This window comes from Sus scrofa, chromosome 1 (assembly GCF_054392235.1).
Source record: "Sus scrofa isolate SSC_HxYL_T2T_F1_AM1 chromosome 1, Sscrofa_HxYL_maternal_Yorkshire_Landrace_v2.0, whole genome shotgun sequence".
Classification (NCBI taxonomy): domain Eukaryota; kingdom Metazoa; phylum Chordata; class Mammalia; order Artiodactyla; family Suidae; genus Sus; species Sus scrofa.
This window is the reverse complement of record NC_139383.1, coordinates 121,751,007-121,772,150: the sequence shown is the minus strand read 5'-3', so window position 1 is coordinate 121,772,150 and position 21,144 is coordinate 121,751,007. Positions and strand designations below refer to the sequence as shown.

At 42.8% G+C, this 21,144-nt stretch overlaps 1 protein-coding gene across 45 annotated transcripts in view; it reads left to right on the top strand.

Annotated features, from left to right (window-relative positions):
• The window catches only part of GCNT3 (glucosaminyl (N-acetyl) transferase 3, mucin type), a 115,618-nt gene extending 94,876 nt beyond the window's left edge, over nt 1-20,742 (top strand). For 21 of the 45 annotated variants that reach the window (XM_013992917.3, XM_021094516.2, XM_021094485.2 and 18 more), the window contains 2 exons: nt 17,404-17,598; nt 18,918-20,742. In XM_013992917.3, the coding sequence (XP_013848371.1) occupies nt 18,972-20,294 (1,323 nt within the window). In that variant the 5' untranslated portion in view covers nt 17,404-17,598; nt 18,918-18,971 and the 3' untranslated portion in view covers nt 20,295-20,742. Of the gene's footprint in view, nt 1-13,656; nt 13,832-15,810; nt 15,901-16,219; nt 16,437-17,403; nt 17,599-18,917 lie in introns of those variants that run through there. The other 24 variants (XM_084968804.1, XM_084968787.1, XM_013992918.3 and 21 more) reach the window with 8 other exon arrangements.
• The last annotated feature ends 402 nt before the right edge of the window (nt 20,743-21,144 follow it).

Here is a 21,144-nt window from a genome sequence, read left to right as displayed (position 1 = left end):
GCTTGGCAATCTGCTGGAGGACCATTTTGCTCACTGCTCTGTGTATACTTGGTGCCTGGGAATCATTGCTCCATAAATATTTGACTGAATGAGCAAACTCCTGTGGATGAGAAGGAAAGAGGAAGCCAAGACGACATTGTCAAATCTGGCCTGCATGCCAAGATAGATGGTACTGTTGGCAGATATTTGGGCCTCCAGGGCCAGAGCAGGAACAGGAGAGAGAAGAAAATGTGTTCAGTTTGGGTTGGCTAAGGGGTCGTCAGCATCGCTCCTTTCCAGCTGTACATCCTGTGACAATGCTTCTCCCTTCTGCCAGCATATATTTTTGGGTTTTGGTGATTTTTTTTAAAGAAACTTCTGGGCATTTGCATGCTCCCTAGGAAAATCTCATAGTCTTTGGACAGCAGCAGATTTTTTTCTTCTTTCTTTTTTTTTTTTAATCTTTTTTTTTTAATGAAAGTATAGTTGATTTACAATGTTGTACCAACTTCTGCACAACAAAGTGACTCAGTCATCCTGAGTATATATACTCAGATATATAATTATATATATATATATATGTGTGTGTGTGTGTAATTTCCCATCATGGTCTATCCCAGGAGATTGGATAGAGTTCCCTGTGCTATACAGTAGGATCTTATTGTCTATCCATTCTGTACATGATAGTTTGCATCTATTAACCCCAGACTCCTAGTCCATCCCACTCCCTCATAGCAAAAGATCTTAATAAGACAAAATGCCCAGCAATTGGGAAGGGGTGTTCTGTTTAATTGAATTTTTCTGATGTCCTTCAGGTAGAACAGAAACCTTTTAAAAATACTCCAATGAAACACATGTAAAAAAGAAGTCTACTTTGTTTAGAAGGCAGATGGTTGACCATCACCACTAAGAAAAATGATTTAGGAGTTTGCATTGTGGCTCAGTGGACATGAATCTGATTAGTATCCATGAGGACGCAGGTTCGATCCCTGACCTCTCTCAGTGGGTTAAGGATCTGGCATTGCCATGATCTGTGGTGTAGGTGGCAGACATGGCTTGAATCTGGCATGGCTGTGACTGTGGCGTAGGCTGGCAGCTACAGCTCTGATTGGACCCCTAGCCTGGGAACCTCCATATGCCTGCAGGTGAAGCCCTAAAAAGACAAAAAAAAAAAAAAAAAAGAGAGAGAGAGAGAGAGATTTAAAACTTGGAAACAAGAAAAACAAAGGGGCAGCATATCCAGTGTCAGGGATGGCATTGTCATCCAAGGGCATTCGTTAACATGTTCACCTGAGGGTTAGTTAACTACTTAGGGCAGGGCTTCTCGCCCTCATACTACTGACCTTTGGTGCAGGATGCTTCTTTGTGTGGGGGCTGCCCTGGGTACTGTAGTCTGTGTAGCAGCATCACTGGCCTCTACTCACTAGATGCTATCCTTCCCCCACCTCCCTACTCCTGGGGGCAGTGGTCGGAAGTGTCTCCAGATAATGCAAGATGTCTTGTGGGAAGCAAAATCACCCCTATTTAAGAACCACTGATTTAGAAGAATGAACAGTTGTTTGAATTTGCTATTTGCTCTTAATTAAGGGTTTGGATTCAGTGCTGTTATTTCTCAACTTGCAGAATGAATTCTCTTGAGATGCCAGTAAATTCTCCCCAGTAGGAAAGAGACTTCCAAGGTTAGGGTTTTATACTATCTTGTAGGGCATTAGTGTAAGTTTATTGTATCTAAACTAGGAACTTGAGTCTAACCTTCCTTTATAAGTGTATACAAATAGCCAGTTTCCTAAAATGTTCTTTGAACCGGCCTTCCCATCCTATTGCTTCTTATTAGTGAACTGAGTGTTTGACTCATGTTCAATGTATCTTTGCAGAGAGTTGTTTTTAATTTTGGGAAAAATTACACATGAGCATGACAACTTTCCCTTTTGAAGCTGGCATGACCTTGGGTTGCCATTGTGAACTTGTAGTCAGAAGGCTCCTCGCTTTTAGATTTGGTTTCTCAAATCTTTCTCTGTGTTGCTTTTACATTCCTCCTGTATCTAAGAGCTCTCTAGTCTTCTTGTCTCCGTTGACCAGCCACCAGCCTGGTTGAGCCCACATCATTTCTGCTTGGATCAATGCAATATCTGCCCAGTGGGCCTCCTCACGGCCAGGCTTTTGCCCTTTTTTCCATCTCTGGAAAGGTCTGCCACCACATAAGGACTTTTGAACCATGGCTCTGATTGTTTTTTGCAGGACAGACACCAGACAGCAGGAACAAAGAATTACTGAATTGAAAAAGCTGGTCTTTCCGATTCAGGGTCACTGGTTAGGGTTGTAGTTTAGGGTTAGGGTTTCTTCACAGTGAGGAAATTGAGGCCAAGAGAATCTAAGTGGCTGATGAATGTCACACAGGGAGGAGGGGAATTGTTTTGAAGAGGTTAGTAATCAGGTTGAATGTACCTGGGACCATCCCTGGAAACTGGCTTTGTGCATAAATTCCAGGTGTGATCATGTCCCTCCCTCATTTTCCTGGCAAAGTACAGGGCAGAAAATGTTTGCATTAATAAGCATGGAGGGGAGTGCCCTGGTGGCTTAGAGGTTAAGGATTCAGCATTGTTACTGCTGTGGCTCAAGTTCGATCCCTATCCAGGAATTCTTGAATGCTGTGGGTGTAGCCAAAAAAAGGGGCAGGGGAGGCATGGCATAGGGGATGCCAATGAATCCAAGCTTTTCTGGCTTAAAGCAGCACCTCCCAGAGCTGTCCTGATAGGCTTTCCTTTGGCATTGTTATCTTGCCTACTTCGACCCCAGAAAGGGCTGGCTTCCTCCTTGCCACTCATTGATCTCATGGATGGTTTTTCCTGATACTTTCATAATTAATTCTGTTGGCTTTTTATTGTATGTTTCTGCTTTGTTCCAGCCTTCTGACCTCCCAGTGCTACATCCGTCTTCCTTTGCAAACACCACGTTCTAACCACTCTTTTTTGTGGTTCTCCCACGGAGAACTGACAAGTGAGTTAGTCCCTTAAAAAACTTTCCTCTACATGTATAATTGAATCAGCTTTGTGTTGGATGCTGTTTATCTTTGCACAATGCCTAGACCGCAATACGGATCATATCTGCTTTTTTTGTAATCAGGACTTTGATTAGAACCCACAAGAGTATCTTATTTAAATAGCACATGAGGTATGTAGGTTCTGCCACTCAGAAGGTGGCCAAGATTAGATGCCTCCTAATAGAGGTAACAAATTCCCGTGTGGAATACCAATTAAGATTTAGTTTGTTTGCTTTCTCTTTTATGAATCAGGTTCTGATTTGCCCTGCAAAATGGCCGGCATTGTGTGGTTTTTCCAAGTTACTGACTGTTGTGATACATAATCAAAATCAAATGTATTTTTGCAACTTAGTGACACCTCCCCTTCAAGGCCATTCTGTTTCCCTAGGCCTCCTCTGCCTTCCTCCCTCCATTCGTTGGTGTTCACCATTTTCCCAAAGAGCCAAGCTAAAAGGTTAAAAGTTTTATTTCAAAGCATAGCTTTTTGGTCCCAGTACAATCATCACCTTGCCTACTTCATTCCATACATCAAAATATATTCCAGGGAGTTCCCGTCGTGGCGCAGTGGTTGACGAATCCGACTAGGAACCATGAGGTTGCGGGTTCGGTCCCTGCCCTTGCTCAGTGGGTTGACGATCCGGCGTTGCCGTGAGCTGTGGTGTAGGTTGCAGACGCGGCTCGGATCCCGCGTTGCTGTGGCTCTGGCGTAGGCCGGTGGCTACAGCTCCGATTCAACCCCTAGCCTGGGAACCTCCATATGCCGCGGGAGCGGCCCAAGAAATAGCAACAACAACAATAATGCCGAGGGAGCGGCCCAAGAAATAGCAACAACAACAACAAAAAAAAAAAAAAAAAAAAAAAAAAAATATATATATATATTCCAGATGGATCTAAAATTTAAATGTAAAAGAATCCCATAAATTTTTTTCTCAGGCCCGGGATTGAACCCACTCCACAGAAGTGGCCCAAGCTGCTGCAGTAACAATGCCAGACCCTTAACCACTAGGCCACCAGGGAACTCCTCCATAATTTTTTTTTTTTTTTAAAGAAAGTGTGAGTGAATATGACCCTGGAGTGGAAATGGGCTTTCTAAACACTGTGTGAATTTCAGAATTTCAGAAGCCAAAAGGAAAATACAGATACACTTAACTACACAAAATGATTGTAAACTTCTATATATCAGTAGGAAAAAACTCCATAAAATGTAGTCACACAACACTCTGGGATAAAATTTATGCAAAACCAGAACACTGGGTAAACAACTGATAAATTCAAAGAACTCTTACAAATTAATAAAAACTAACAGTCCCCGAGAAAAACAGGTAGAAAAAAGACCAATAGGAAAGAAAATTTGACAAGTCCAAATGGACAAAAATATGGCTTGAGCTTACTAGTCATCAAAGAAAGGTAGATTAAAACCATAGTGGGATATCATTTTTCATCTATTAATGCTAGAAAAGACAAAAACGAAAGATAATATCAGGTAATATCAAGGGGAAAACAGGTGCTTTTGTGGTTAAAGTGGATAAAACCTTTTGATAGTACCAATTAAAAAATTTTAAACCTGCATAATCTTTGACCTAGAAATTATCTGCTAACCATTTATTCTATAAAATAATTGCACAGAGCGATGAACTGGGGTTTGGGATTGGCATAAGCCCACTGAGGTATATGGAATGATTGGCCAACAGGGACCTGCTGTATAGCACAGAGAACTCTACCCAGTATTTTGTGATAATGTCTGTGGGAAAAGAATCTGAGAGAGAATGGATATGTGTATATGTATGACTGACTTGCTTTGTTGTACAGCAGAAATGATCACATTGTAAATCAGCTATACCTTAATAAAACTTTTAAAAATGAAAAAAATTATTGCACATAGAAAACTATAATTTTAATGCAGCAATTTTTATAATTAGGAATGCATTGGAAATAACTTCCTTTCCATTGGTAAAAATGTATTGACATTGGATGACTTTCAATGTGTATTATAAAGAGAAAAATGGAGTTCCCATCGTGGTAAAGCAGAACTGAATCTGACTAGGAACCATGAGGTTGTAGGTTTGATTCCTGGCCTTGTTCAGTGGGTTAAGGGTTCAGCAGCGTTGCCTCGAGCTGTGGTGTAGGTCGCAGATGCGGCTTGGATCTGGTGTTGCTGTTGCTGTGGCATAGGCTGGCGGCTACAGCTCTGATTAGACCCCTAGCCTGGGAACTTCCATATGCCTCGGGTGTGGCCCTAAAAAGACAAAAAGACAAAAAAAAAAATAAAGAGAAAAGGCAATATTTCAAAGGGCAGATGAAACATAATCCACTTGTTTGCACCAGCATTATAATATATGTTAACTGCTGTTAATAGGCATTCTTCTAGAAGTTTCCTACAAAGATACCATGAGTCAATCACTAGGTTGCTCAATTAGTATCCCTTAGAATTCAGTGACCCGCCTCCCCTTCAGAGCCGGGCAGTGTTCAGCCATTCAACAACTCGCTCACTCATTCCACAAACATTCATTGGGCACTCTGGATGCAGTGAGAGTGAGGTTGAGTAAACTGATTCTGAAACTGGATTGCCTGTGCATGAACACATCACATGGTGCTCTTATCTTGGGCCACTATCTTGATTTCTTTTTTTTTTTTTTTGTCTTTTTTTTGTTGTTGTTGTTGTTTGCTATTTCTTGGGCCGCTCCCGCGGCATATGGAGATTCCCAGGCTAGGGGTTGAATCGGAGCTGGAGCCACCGGCCTACGCCAGAGCCACAGCAACGCGGGATCCGAGCCGCGTCTGCAACCTACACCACAGCTCACGGCAATGCCGGATCGTTAACCCACTGAGCAAGGGCAGGGACCGAACCCGCAACCTCATGGTTCCTAGTCGGATTCGTTAACCACTGCGCCACGACGGGAACTCCCTATCTTGATTTCTTATACACGGTCCACTCTGCCTTCCATTATGGGTAGAGAAGCTGAGGTCCCGTGTAGGTAAAGAAAGGCTCAAGGAGAGGCTGAGGCTGGGCTAGAATTGTCCCAGGACAGACACCCTGGCTAGGAATTGTGTTCCTAGTGTGGGCAGCTGGAGTGCAGTCAAGTGGCTAAGGGGTTAGGAATGGCGCCAGACACCAGGGTGCAAATTCTGGCCCCGCGAGTCCCTTGGTGGTCTAGCGGTTAGGACTTCAGCTTTCAGAAAGCTTTCCCTACTTTCAGACCAGAGACTGAACCTGGCTGTTGCCCAGGTTCAGTCCCTGGTCTGGGAACTGAGATCCTACATCAAGGTGCTTCATGCCATGGCCCCCTCCAAAAAAGAAATGATGGCTCTGCTACCTACTAGTTGTGTCATCTTGAGTAGGTTACTTAGTGTCTCTGTGCTTTACATGAATTGTTGTGACAGTTAAATGTAAATTGCTTAAGACAATGACTGGCACTCAGTATGTCTCAGTATATGTTGATTATTATTATTTGCGAGGCACTGGGGATGAAAATGTGCACAAGAAAGCACAGTCCTTGTATGGAAGAAATTTACAGTGTAGAGGGGTTGGGTGTGGGAAAGCCCTTGATGAGATAATGTTTCAGGATATTGAGAGAGCAAGGAAGGGGGACCTCCCACCCAGGGCAAGTCACAGGCAAGCTGAGACCTAGAAGTGCAGTGAGGGTTATTCCCCTTGGGTGGAGTGAAGAGCCAGGCTCAAAGTCCATAGCTGAGAGACAGCCTAGTTAATTCCAGGAACTAAAAGTAAAGGAGAAATCCCTCAGCACATGCTAGGGCAAGGGCTGGTATTGTGATCATGAGGATAAGGCAGCTAAGGTGGACATTCAGCCTGACTCTTTGCGCTAACCCTACTATTTACCTGACTGATCTATTTACCCATCAGGCGTCAGCCTAAATGCCACCTCCTCCAGGGTGCCTTCCCGGGATCCCACTTTCCTGTAGAGCTTTAGGTCTACTTGCTACAAGTACCCTTGGTACTTTCCACACTTGATTGTCCCTGCTTTTTTATTGCTCTTCCCCACCAAGTATGAGATCCTCCATGGTTGTATTTGCCTGGCACTTGTTTACCAGTGCATACCTATTAGTGTGGATGAGGTAACAGAGGCAAGAAGGGGGATCCAGGAGCTTCCCAAGGATAAAGGGAGCTGGAAGTCTCATTTAGGTTCTTGAATTCTGCATGCATTCCACCATGGGCTTGAGTCCATTACCAACTATGGGAAGCAAATATGTACCCAGGCTGGACGTGGGCTGCAGCTGCTGAGCCTCGCTGGCCGTGGCCCTGCAGGAAACACTGCTCAAAGACAAAGCTTTTTAGTCAATATTTTGTAATAATTTATAAGGGAAAAGATCTGGAAAAAGAATATTATGTCTATATCTATATCTGAATCACTGGGCTGTATACCTGAGACTAACATGACACTGTAAATCAACTAGATTTCAATTTAAAAAAAATTTTTTTTTAAGTGAAAAAGGAGTTCCCATCATGGCTCAGTGGAAATGAATATGACCAGTATCCATAAGAATGTAGGTTCAATACCTGGCCTCCTTGGTGGGTTAAGGATCCGACATTCTTCATAAGCTGTGGTGTAAGGTCACAGATGTGGCTTGGATCTGCTGTGGCTGTGGCTGTGGCATAGGCCAGCAGCTAAAGCTCCAATTCAAACCCTAGCTTGGGAGCCTCCATATGCTGCAGATGTGGCCCTAAAAAGACAAAAAAGTGAAAAAGAAAACTTAAATAGACAAAGCTCATCTCTGATGAGCTAGAACTACAATATTTGAAAGCTTGAAAGTTACTGAGAACCAAGTTCAATCTGCCTTCATCTCCAGGAGGTGTGGGTGGGAGAGAAGTCACAGATGCCACTGGTCTCTACAGGTGTGCCCTCCCTCTCCTCACCTCTCCTTCTGCACCCCAAGGAAATAGAGACTCCTTACCCAGGGCCCAGCACGTAGTTTCAATGGTCTATGCCTGAAAGAGCAGTGACCTTAACCACACACATGAAAGCTTCTCGAGGGCCCAGAGTATATACAGTTGTTAGGACCTTATGGACTAGGACAGCCTAGAGAGGGCCTAGAAATACTTTGCTCATGTGCTACCTAAAAGGATGGTATGTAGAGTCAGTACTTTCCTTATTTTTATTTTTTTAAGATTAAGAAACTAGACGAGTTCCTAATGTGGCTCAGCGGGTCAAGAACCCAGCTAGTATCCACAAGGGTGGGTTTGATCCCTGGCCTCGCTCAGTGGGTTAAGGATCTAGCATTGCCACAAGCTGTGAGATAAGTCACAGATGTGGCTTGGATCTAGCATGGCTGTGGCTGTGGCTGGCAGCTGCAGCTCCAATTCGACCCCTAGCCTGGGAACTTCCATAAATAGGTGCAGCCCAAAAAGAAAAAAAAAATTATGGAAATAGAGCTAAAATGTATTGTGTGTTGTTTGGTCATTTAATGCATTTTTATAGTCGCATTTATTAGTTGGCATGGTGATCATATTCCTTTAAAAGATTATATGAGTAAGAGAAGTGGCATTTTGTGAGTGTTAGGTGATGCAAGTGTTTCAGTTATCTTGTTTAAGTTGCTCTCATTATAAAAACATCCAATTTTTACACTCATGTAAAAGTATTTCTTTTAGCATCCAGTTAGACATAAATGTGCACACACACACAATCCTACTTTACCACCCAAAATAAAGACTAGATCTATGCACACAGACCTGCAAAGAGGAAAAACAAAGAAAAAGCATAGTTGACTTCTGCAATCAAAGAAAGCATGATTTTTTAAAAATTAAAATATTGTTGATTTACAATGTTGTTAGGTTCTGGTGTATAGACATTTGATTTAATTTTACATTTTTTTCATATTCCTTTTTGTTATGGTTTGTTACAGGGTATGGAATATAACTCCTTGTGGTATACAGTAGCTCCTTGTTGGTCATTTAAAAAATATATATAGTGATGTGTTTCTATTGATCTTAAACTCTGAATTTATCCCACCCTCTTTCGCCTCTGGTAACCACAACTTTGTTTTGTCTATGAGTCTGTTTCTATTTTATATAAAAAAAATCACTTGTTATCATATTTTAGATGCTACATATAAGTGAAATAATATGGTATTTTTGCTCTGTCTTACTTCACTTAGCATGATAATCTGTAGGTCCATCCATGTTGCTGCAAATGGCTTTATTTTGTTCTTTTTTATGGCTGAGTAGTATTCCATTGTATACATGTGCCACATCTTCTTTATCTATTCATCTGGTATTGGATATTTAGGTTGTTTCCATGTCTTGGCTGTTGTAAATAGTGGAGAGCACTATTTGGTTTTGCTTCCTAAGATGATTCTAGAATAACTGTAAAAATATATATATAATTTCTGTGCATTCTAGATAGATTAGAAAACTGATGAGACAAAAAAGGGAAACTGGAAACCAGCAGTAATCACACTACCCAGAACACTGTGGTTAATATCTTAGTGCATTCCTTTCCAGATTTTTTCCTAAAATACGTTTTAAAATAAGAAACTGTGTGAGTGGTAGTATGGGGATGGGAGGGGTGATGGTGGAGAGAATGGGAATTAGAGCTCCTGTTCTGTACTCTGCTGGCTTCAGACTAGCTTCTTTTTTACTCCCCTGAAACCTATGCCTTTTTTCATGTTTGATTCTAAGTGTCCCTGAATTAGGAAACAGTTTCTGTATGAGTTAAGTTTTGACTCATGTCAGAGACCTGAAAAGGCAGTGACTATTTATAGCATAAATTTGTTTCTTTCCCATATAAATGAAGCCCAGAAGTAAGCAGTTCAGAACTGGTGAAGTGTCTCTATGATATGAAGCTCATGGCCTCCTTTTTCAACGTTGCCTCCAGGTCCTCGATAGTGGCTGGAGCTCCAACTATTACAGCTGCATTCATGATAATTAAAGGACTGGGAGAAGGGCTTAGCCTCCTCATTTTAAGGAATTTTCCCAGAAGTCTTATTTTACACTTTGTATTTTTTAATGATTTCTTCATAACCAAATATGTTTCTTTTTTGTTTATAATTTTCAGGTTTTGAATAAATAGTAAAAATACCTTCCCAAACTAGACTGGGAATATATTCCTTTTATAAAAAATTTATTTTTATTGAGGTATAGTTGATTTACAATGTTGTATTAATTTCTACTGTACAGCAAAGTGATTTAGTCACATAGATACACATATCCATTCCCAGATATAGGTTATCACAGAACATTGAGTAGATTTCCCTCAGCTATACAGCAGGTTCCTTTGATCATCCATTCCATATACAAAAGTATGCCCCAAACTCCCAGTCCATCCCCATTCCTTCCCCTTTGGTAACCATACATTTGTTTTCAAAGCCTGTGAGTCTGTATCTACTTTGTAAATAAATTCATTTGTATCATTTTTATTAGAGTCCACATATAAGTGATATCATATGATATTTGTCTTTATCTGACTTACTTCACTCTGTATGGTTATGTTTAGGTCCATCTATGTTGCTGCAAATGGCATTATCTCATTCTTTTTTATGACTGAGTAATATTCCATTGTATGTATGTACCACATCTCCTTCATCCATTCCTCTGTCAGTAGACATTTAGATTCCTTCCATGTCTTAGCTATTGTAAATAGTTCTTCAGGGAACGGGGGGCAGGGTGTGTGTGTGTGTATCTTTTCAAATTATGATTTTCTCTGGTTATGTGCCCAGGAGTGGGATTGCAGGGTCATATGGTAGTTCTATTTCTAGTTTTTTGAGGAAACTCCATACTGTTTTCCATAGTGATTGTACCAATTTACAGGGTATATATTGTGTATATTTCCTGGAATTCAGAACTGTCTTTTTTTAAGTTTTCCTTGGAAAGGTATTTGTGTTTATAGTGTGGGGGTAGGGATCTAAGATTCTTTTTCCAAATGGCTGCTATAATGGAACATTTTCTTTAACCCATCTACCTACTCCTCTGGTAGCCATTCACCAAGATCAGTCCATAGACACTGCCAGAGGCACCCAGACAAATCTTTTTGCTTCTTTTTTTAGATTCCATTTAGACCTACACCCTTGTCTGCCTCTGTGTTGCTAACCATTCCCTTTCTGCTTTCAACCTCTGTGCCTCCATTAAATCCAACACATATCTTTTTGTACATGGCATTATAATCTATTTTCAAATATTTCTCTCACATACGACAGTAGGCATCTTGAGAGTAGGGACTATCTTTATCCATTTGGTACCTCTAGCATTTAAAATATATCAGCTTTCTTAATCACTAATTATTCAATGGGCTAATGAATGAAACAGTGCCATGTCACATGCCATTCATTATTGGTTCCCTTTGATATAGGGATGGAGTAGGCACAGGTGGTTGTAGAAGACCCAGTAGGGGATCATATATAAAGATGGAAACCTGGGGGATGTTGGGAGACCACTCTAAGTTCAAGAAAGCCATCAGAACAAGGCAGACTTGCTTGACCATTGGAGGTGGGAGAATTGCCTCAGGTCATTGGGTGGGGGATGGGATGAGGCCTGCATTCAGATTCAGCCCAAGGGCAAGAGTTTGAGGACAGTCCTTCAGCTGATTTGAATACATACCTTACCGGATACTAAGGAAGAGCTACTATTTCCAGAAAGGAAGAGGTGCGCCTTTCTAACCTCCACTGCCCTTGGATGATAAAACTGTGGCCCACCGGATCCTTGGGCAGAGCTTCCGTGCCTGTCCTCTTGGACCTCTCACAAGCATCCTCTCTTAATAAGTCTCTTTCTTGCATATTACTTTGTCTCTCACTGAATTCCTTCTGTGTGGAGGGAGACATGAAGAACCTGAACCTTGGTGAGTCCAGACACAGGCTGAGTGATTCTAATTTAAAACCGTGGGTTCAAGTCCCAAGCTGGGTTCTGGATCGGTTCAGGCCGTTCGTGCTGTCAGTTTCACTTTCATTTTATTTTGCTTCGATAGGCCAGACATAGCTTTATTAAGATGGGATGTTTGTGAGAGATGCAAGTGGGCAGGCAAAGAGGCTCTGTCCTGGTTCCCTTTAAAAGGTTACTTTCTGATGACAGAATAGGAGGCACCTTAATCTTCTAAGGAACATGTCTTTTTTTTTAGTCTTTTCTAGACAAGCTCATGGTTCCTAGTTGGATTTGTTAACCTCTGAGCCACTACAAGGGAACTCCAGTAACATGTCTTTAAATCTCATTTTTGGATGATTACCTCTGAGGAAGTTTCCTAAGCAAAATCAATCTCATTGATGCTGTCTGGATTTCAATTAGCTTCCACTCTATGGCGCTTTTTGTGCACAGCTTACTTAAAGGGGCCTCCAGCCCTAACTGCATTAACTCTTAGTAAGCCATGGTCAAGACTCCGGTCCTTAGAGGACCTCCCAGGGCCATGGAGGAAGCTATTCATTCTGGAAACATTCCTGGTGGCCCTGTCATTTGCAAAATTCTCGTGCTAGCTGCTGTAGGGAAAGCAACTCTGAGTCAGAAACAGCTCTGGCTCTTAAGAGCTCATAACGCGGTGGTGAGGACGGGTGTGTGTTGATGAGATCCTGAGGGGTGGGGATGGAGGGGTAAGAAAAGCCTTGCAGTGGCTGCCCCTCAGTCTGCGGGGCTGAGAAGCAGGAATCCCGGCCATGGTAGAATGCAGTGTATCCCCCAAAGGTGGCAGGAGGAGGAAGGAAATAAGCCTCCTTTATGATTTAGCAAATGATCCACCTTGGGAATGTGAGCATTGAAGAGGAACAAACTGGATTATTTCACCTGAGAAGATTATTTTCTCCCCTCTTCTCAGAAGTTTCTTTTGCCTTAGTGACTATGTACTTACTGAGTTGTCTGCATTTTGTGTATGTGTGTGAATCTTCTTTTTTCTTTGACTCTAAGGTTGCAGGCAGTGTGTCCAGGGGGAGGGGGGGCTCTTTCGTAGCCACAACTTCATGGTTCCTAGTCAGATTTGTTTCCGCCGTACTGCAATGGGAACTCCAAAAAATATAGTAGATTTATATTGTTGTAGGAGTTCCTGTTGTGGCTCAGTGGGTTAAGAACCCAACTGGTATCCATGAGGACAGAGGTTCGATCCCTGGCCTTGCTCAGTGGGTTAAGGATCTGGCTTTGCCATGAGCTATGGTGTAGGTTGCAGATGCATCTCAGATCTGGTAGTTGCCCTGGCTGTGGCGTAGGCCAGTGGCTGCAGCTCCAATTTGACCCCTAGTCTGGGAACGTCCGTATGCTGGGGGTGTGGCTCTAAAAAGACACACACACACACACACACACACACACACACACACACACACACACACAGATACAATGTTGTAAATTGTTGTGCTAATTTCTGCTGTACAGCAAAGTGACCCGCCCAGTCATAGATTTATGTATGTTCCTTTTTTTATATTATTTTCCATCATAGTCTATCCCAGGAGATTGGATGTAGTTCTCTGTGCTCTACAGCAGAACCTTGTTGTTTATCCTTTCTAAATGTAATAGTTTGCATCAGCTACCCCCAAACTTCCAGTCCATCCCATTCCCTTTTCCCTCCCGCTTGGCAACCACAAGTCTGTTCTCCATACCTGAGTCTGTTTCTGTTATGTCAACAGGATCTCTCAAGCTCCAGCCCAAGCAGTAACCCATTAACTTGGCTTATCCGCTTCATTTCCTGTTTCTCTAAGTCATGACCTCTTCCCCTTAGCCCATCGGCAGAACTGCCTTTGCTATCTGTAACCACATGCAAGCTTTCTGGGAAGCCTTAAAATTCTGCTACTACCCACTGTGCTGGGTGTTGAGAGAGAAAGAACATGACTTCCAGGAGCTCTCAGTCTAATGAGAGGACAAAACTGACAATCACACCACAATGCTAAAAACAGGTAAAAAGCATACTTCTGCCGTTTTGGTAAATTCAGCTTAAAATGGTTGGATCCCTGCTGCCTGGGCCCTCTTCTGACCTGATTGTCGGGATGTAGGGTCCCCTGTATCTCTATCAAAGTTAACACTAAAGTCCGCTGGATTCTTCCAGGTCACCCGGACGAGCCGGGCTTAGTTTCTCTGTTTCCTATTGCTGGAACTCCTGGACCATTTCCCAAACATACAGGGATTTCTAGTTCAAAACTCAGTGATAGCAGGCAAAGCTATCTGCTCGATAAACTGACTAAACTCAGGATTAGGAGAAAAGGATTGAGGCGTCTGAGCACAGAAAATTCACTATTGAGAAAAAGGCTCCATAGCAGTAGTTACCATGGGGACTCGGGACTGTTTGGATTTTTACACTTATTACCTGGTTTAGTGTTGCTTTTCTTTTCAGTGCTTGAGGGAGGTGAGTGCCCGCATCATTTTCAGTGCTTGGGACTTGTAAACATCTTCCTGTAATCCCAGTTCCTGGACACAGTGGCCTCCAGGCTCACTTGGCTCTGTTGGGATTCAGCAGGGCTGAAAGAAACCTTAATGAAAGGACTCATTTGCCTGGGTCTGGCCTTCTGCCTTGAAACCTGCCTGGTCCCAAGGCACTCTGGGCCTGGGCTCTGCCTCCCTCTTGCCAGTGCCTCCTCTTCTTATCCAAGGCCAGCATGGAGGTGAGGTGTGGGATCTGCTGCCTTGCCTGGTTGGGTAGGTTGCCTGGCTCCTAATCTTGCTGTGCCTTTGTCCAGCCACACTGGTCCCTCTCCTGAACTTACCTGGGGTCAGTTGCAGCTCACCTCCCCTCTCTGCAGTGCTAACACCCACCACTTACAGCTGAGCCTCTTTCCAGAGCACAGAGTCAACAATTCCAGGTCTCTCCCCTGATTGACCCATTTGGTCACATCACCAGTGTCAATAGTTTTCCTAGATCCAGAGGTAAATAAATCCATCTGTACCCTCCTTGAGCTATTCTGGGAGTAAAATAGGCCTCTGTGGACTAGCACTGGAGCCTACCTAATAGTAACCTTTGTCAAGGAGTTGCAAATCCCGTCCCAGGTTTTAAGGCAAGTCTCTCATATGTGTTATCTTGTTTAATCTTCACAATAATCCTGTAAAACAGGTACTAGGGAGTTCCCGTTGCGGCTCAGCGGAAACAAATCTGACTAATATCCATGAGGATGCAGGTTCGATCCCTGGCCTCGCTCATTGGGTTAAGGATCCGGTGTTGCTGTGAGCTGTGATGTAGGTCGCAGACAAGGCTTGGATCCTGTGTTGCTCTGGTGTGGTGTAGGACAGCAGCTGCAGCTCTGAGTTGACCCCTAACCTGGGAAGCTCCACAGGCCACAGTTGTAGCCCTAGAAAGACAATCAATCAATCAATAAAAATAGTTACAGTATTAGCCTTAAGTATACCAAGGAAGTCACTGAAGCATAGAGGGATAACAGGATTTGTCCATGATCACACAGCTAGAAAGTAACAGAGCCAGGATTCAGATCTAGCTCCATCCTACCGAAACCCAGGTGTGCCCATAACTACTACCCACTTGGTGTTACTCATATACAGATTATATCAACAGAATATATCCATATTTTTTTAATGTTATATTAGGACATATTTTGCAACTAAGAGGGCATACCTGATTTGGTTATCTTAAAAATCAAATATTTGGAGTTACCTGGTGGCACAGAGGGTTGGGGATCTGGCTTTGTCAATGCAGTGGTTCAGATCACTGCTGTGGCATGGGTTTAAATCCTGGCACAGGAACTTCCACATTCCATGGGTGTGGCCAAAAAAATCAAATATTTATCTTTGAGAGACTCTGTGATGTGATTTTTAGGGGAAGAAGGTGGGACGTTGAGGGGGCCATTAAAGAAAAGATAGAAACAAATAAGGACTTTTCTTGATTCAGATACCGGAGCAAGTGTTTATCCATTAATCATTTTTGCCCCAGATTTTACAGCTCAACAGAGAGTCACACAGAATCTGAGTGATCGAAGCTGTTAGAAGACAGAGCGGTGGAGTGAGGCTAGTAAAAGAAGGGGTGTGTATGGCTCCATATGACTCCTTGCCATTGACCTGTCTTCATTTACAATCAGAAACAGGCAGAGGAGGTCCGGAAAAAAAGACCAAAATTCCCTAGGCTCTATTCTCGTAGAAGGAGGGCAACTCTAACTCATCTCCATTGGTCTGCTATTGTCTTCAGATGCATCTATCCTTCCTGGACTCACCTTTGAGAGGGGGAACTCTGCAAACTATGTTTGTGCTTTGCCAGCTGCCCCCTATTAGGTTCTGCCAACAGGGGGCGCCGGAGGGAGAGAGCTAGGCTGGAGGTGGGACTTCCTGTCTGCTTCCTATTTCCTGTCTACTTCCTATTTCCTGTCTGCTTCCTCTCTACTGTTCACTTCTGTGAGCATCACCATGGCAATGCCATTTTACCCCCTCAGTGGTAGTTCATTTATGCAGCTGCAGAGGACAGAAACACCAAACACTTCAGGAGAGTTCTGGATCTCAGCTTAGGAGGCCCTCCTCTGAACTCAGAGACCTCAGTACCAACTGAGTTGTGTCTGCATCTCAGAGGTCTGAGTTTCTGCATGTTGGCACCCATCTTCCTAAATTCTCAGTTTAGTAATTTCCAACTATTTTACTTGTCCCTCCAGCAACTGCTACTTCCCTAATAATTTGGTATCATCTACTCCTCCCCACACTTTCAATTATCTACTTAACAATTTTATGCTAGTTAAGTTCTTTACCTGAAATTATTAAATTTGCTATTTCAAATAGCTGGTCAGGAATGCTGCATTTTTGGAGGGATGTTCTGGGTGTGCCAGGGAGAGGCCAACAGTGGCAAACAATGTCAACAGTTTTGAAGAAGGTGCTTTTCACACTGTATTGCCAAAACCACTCCATGGAGGCTCTCAGTGGAGTCTAACCATCCTTTTCTTCAGACTGCCAAGAACCCTAGACTCACGGACATTAGTGAGGGAGATTTGGTCTGGAACCCCGAGGATACTTCTACAAGCTATAAGATATTAGCAGTCATGGAAAGACGGGCAAATGAATTTTTTGAGCAGTTGCCATGGAAGAACAAACTCAGGTTTTTCACTGACTTTTTTTCTTTCACGTAAAACAACGAAAGAAACACTGCTTGAAGGTCATTTTCCTTGCTTCACTCTGCAGTGAAATTCCAGGAGTATTGAGGGAACATAAGAAGAGTGACACTTGGACCCCAGGCCAAAAGGAAGCCAGGGCATACCTAGGGTTCCTTGTTAAGGGGGAAAAAGCTTTCAAGTTCTTGTATGAGCACTGACAGGTTTTTATGAATGGCTTTGTGACAGAAGGATATAGGTATGAACTGTTCAAGGTGCAATAGGTGCTTGGCTTCTTAGACATCGCCAGCAATTTTTTTTTCTGCCTTGCTCACCTCCCTAGATGACTCATCTGTGAGAGTATGTCCCTGAATGATACACCTGAGCTGGCTCTCTTATCTGAGAGCAGAAAGCCAGAAGGTGAGTGACAGAGCAACCTGCTACTCTTTACTTTGCAGAGATCAAGGAGGAGCCTGACAGAGTTTCTTGGATGTCTTGTGAATATTAGAAAATACATTTTGGAGAGGCTAAAAGAAGGCCAAGAGATACGGTGCTCACATTTGCTTCCATGGAACCCAGCTAGTCTTCCCTTGGGAAAAAAAAAACACACTGTGTCAAGAGATCTTCCCTAAATAGGAAAGAAGCTATTAAAGGTGAGAATTTTCTTCATTTTTTTCTTCTTCTTAGATTCCCATAAAAGTTATTATTAAAGAGGATACAATTTTCTGTTTTGAATGACATTGCAATAAGGGGGAAAAATCGTTGCTAGAAGGATATGTTATTTTACTTCACTTTCTCTCCTTTTAGGGATTTCCCCCCACCCCCCATAATATCTGGTTTTCTCTGATGGTACCAAGACCCTGTATTTTTAAATTTTTTTTTTAATTGGAGTATAGTTGATTTGCAATATTGTGTTAATTTCTGGTATACACACAGTGATTTAGTTGTGTGTATGTATATATGTGTGTGTGGTATGTATGTATAAATATGTATATATATTTTTTCATATTCTTTTCCATTATGGTTTATTACAGGCTTTGAATATAGTTCCCTGTACTATACAGTAGGACTTTGTTGTTTATCTATTTTATATATAGTAGTTTCTAAGTATCCTATACTGTATTTAAAAAGTAGCTGTGGTGGAGGAACAAGTATTAGGTTTATAGACCAAAAAAAAAAAAAAAGAAAGAAAAAAAAATGGGAGGAAGAGCAAGCATGCAAGAGTCCTAAATTTACTGCTTAGAATGTATGTGATATTTGGCAAGTTATATAGCTTCTGCTCTCCTATGTATAAAAGAGGCCTAATCATACTATATTTTAGGCATGTTGTGAAATTAAATGGGACAATGTAAAGAAATATTTCTGGCTCATAGAAAGCACTCATTAAATATTGCATATGCATAGCTCTGTGCATCTCTGTGTGTAGTTTTATTTTTTATTTGGATAGACTAAGAGTTATCTGTATGCGTAATTCTATTGTACTTTTTGGAATTACATCCAATTTTTGTACTGGTTGAAGAATATTTTTTAAAAAGGGTTGTGAGATATCACATCTAGGCAATGAATTATATGTGGTGAAAACATCCTAAAATATGAATTGGCAAATAAGTCCAAGAAATATACTTTATCTTTTAAAAGGACCTTTGGATTTCTAGAACTGAAACTGAAGAGTCTGAATTTCAGTGATTTTTTTTGTCTCATACAGATGAGAAATCCTAGCCTCCGGATAAGATCTGTGTTAGAAACAGGATGGTAAGGGGGAGGGGAGAAGGAAGAATGATGGGTGGGGATTTCCTCTTACTAATTATACCTCTCTGGCAAGCTGGGTGGAGGAGACTCCCAGGCAGGCCTTGACTGAGGATATATGTCTAGAGAAAAAATCTATTTTTGCCATCACTTTGGGGCTGAATTTGATGTTCCTTGAGCACATTCAGGGTTAGTTTGTAATTGAAGGCATTTTGTTCTGTCCAAGGATTTCATCCTCCTCCTCTTTTCCTGTGCCCAAACTCTACCAGTCTCCCATTCCATGAAGATGCTTTGGTGGAAGAAGAAACTCTGCCGGAGCCATTATCTGTGGGCCCTGGGGTGCTATATGCTGCTGGCCATTGTTGCTCTGAGATTTTCTCTCAGATTGAAATGTGACATATATTCCCTGGATCTGGAGTCCAGGGACTTTCGAAGCCAGCACTGTAGGGACATTTTGTATAAGTCCCTGAAGCTGCCAGCAAAGAGATCCATCAATTGTTCTGCGATCACTCGCGGGGACCAGGAAGCAGTGATCACAGCTGTCCTGGACAATCTGGAAGTCAAGAAGAAGCGGAAGCCTTTCACAGACACTGATTACCTGAACATGACCAGAGACTGTGAGAAGTTTAAGGCCAACAGGAAGTTCATACAGTTCCCGCTGAGCAAAGAAGAGCTGGACTTCCCCATCGCATACTCTATGGTGGTCCATGAGAAGATTGAAAACTTTGAACGGCTGCTGCGAGCTGTGTATGCCCCTCAGAACATATACTGCATCCACGTGGATGAGAAGTCCCCAGAATCTTTCAAAGAGGCAGTCAAGGCCATCATTTCCTGCTTCCCAAATGTCTTCATGGTCAGTAAGTTGGTTCGGGTGGTTTACGCCTCCTGGTCCAGGGTGCAGGCTGACCTGAACTGTATGGAAGACTTGCTCCAGAGCTCAGTGCCCTGGAAATATTTACTGAATACATGCGGGACAGACTTTCCCATAAAGACCAATGCGGAGATGGTCCTGGCCCTAAAGATGTTGAATGGCAAGAACAGTATGGAATCAGAGATACCTACTGAGTACAAAAAGTCTCGCTGGAAGTATCACTACGAGGTGACAGACACATTGTACCTGACCAACAAGATGAAGGACCCTCCCCCTGATAATTTGCCCATGTTCACAGGGAATGCCTATATTGTGGCTTCTCGAGCCTTTGTCCAACATGTCTTAGAGAACCCCAAATCCCAACGATTGATCGAATGGGCCAAAGACACCTATAGCCCCGATGAACATCTCTGGGCCACCCTTCAGCGTGCCCCCTGGATGCCCGGCTCTGTTCCCTACCACCCCAAGTTTCACATCTCGGACATGACTGCCATTGCCAGGCTGGTCAAGTGGCAGGGCCATGAGGGAAACGTCAGCATGGGGGCGCCTTATGAGCCTTGCTCTGGAATCCACCAGCGCGCTGTCTGCATTTATGGGGCTGGGGACTTGCACTGGATTCTTCAGAACCATCACCTCTTGGCGAACAAGTTTGACCCAAAGGTGGATGATAATGTTCTTCAGTGCTTAGAAGAGTATTTACGTTATAAGGCCATCTATGGGACTGAACTCTGAGAGGATGGCTCCCTGAGGGGCAGGAACATGCAAAAACATGCTCAGAATGTGCTGGGACAGTGTGGGTGGGAGGCCAGGGCTCTGGAATCCATGCATCCCCCAGGGCCAGGGAGCTGCTCTTGGAGTGTCGGTGAGTAGATGTGTTGCCTTGCAAATTGCTTCCCCAGGTGGACGCTGACTGTGCATCACCCCACTCCCAATAGCTCCTCCACTGACTTGCTTACATAGTTGAGAATAAGAACCAGCTCTTTGAGGGGGGGGAGTAAGAGAGGAAAGTGTGGCAGGAGACCCTGGATTTCAGGCGAATTCTTGGTGTCAGCTTTTCTACTCTTTGGCGATGCTGTTCCTCATAATTCTGGACTTGGTAGTGGGGAGGGGATTTGGAAAGAAGGCCTTCTATTCACATAAAACTGCTGTTAACTTAAAAATAAATAGCTTCTGATTCAAACCCATACCTCTACTTCTTGTCTAATAAGGCACAACTAAGATAAAACTGTGAGACTTCTTCAAACCCTTGGTGACATTGAAAATCCCTGGTGGCTGACTCTAAGAGAATCCTCATTATTCCAGAATGATCATGGCAGATTCAAAAGAATATGGAGGGACACAGCTGATTCTTTCATTATTGAAAGCCCTCCTCATTTTGTTTACATTGCTAGATTCATGACTTTTCTGTCAGGAAAAAGGCAGGGTGATTTAACTAGTATGACTATCCACAGCCTTACGGGCTCCATAAAAAAGGTGATAGTAACCATTAGGTCGGGTCACCATGTGATTATTGTCCAAACTGGAACATATTTTAGTTGGGGGAGGCTGTATTATTAATAATTGTATTAGATAACAAGAATAA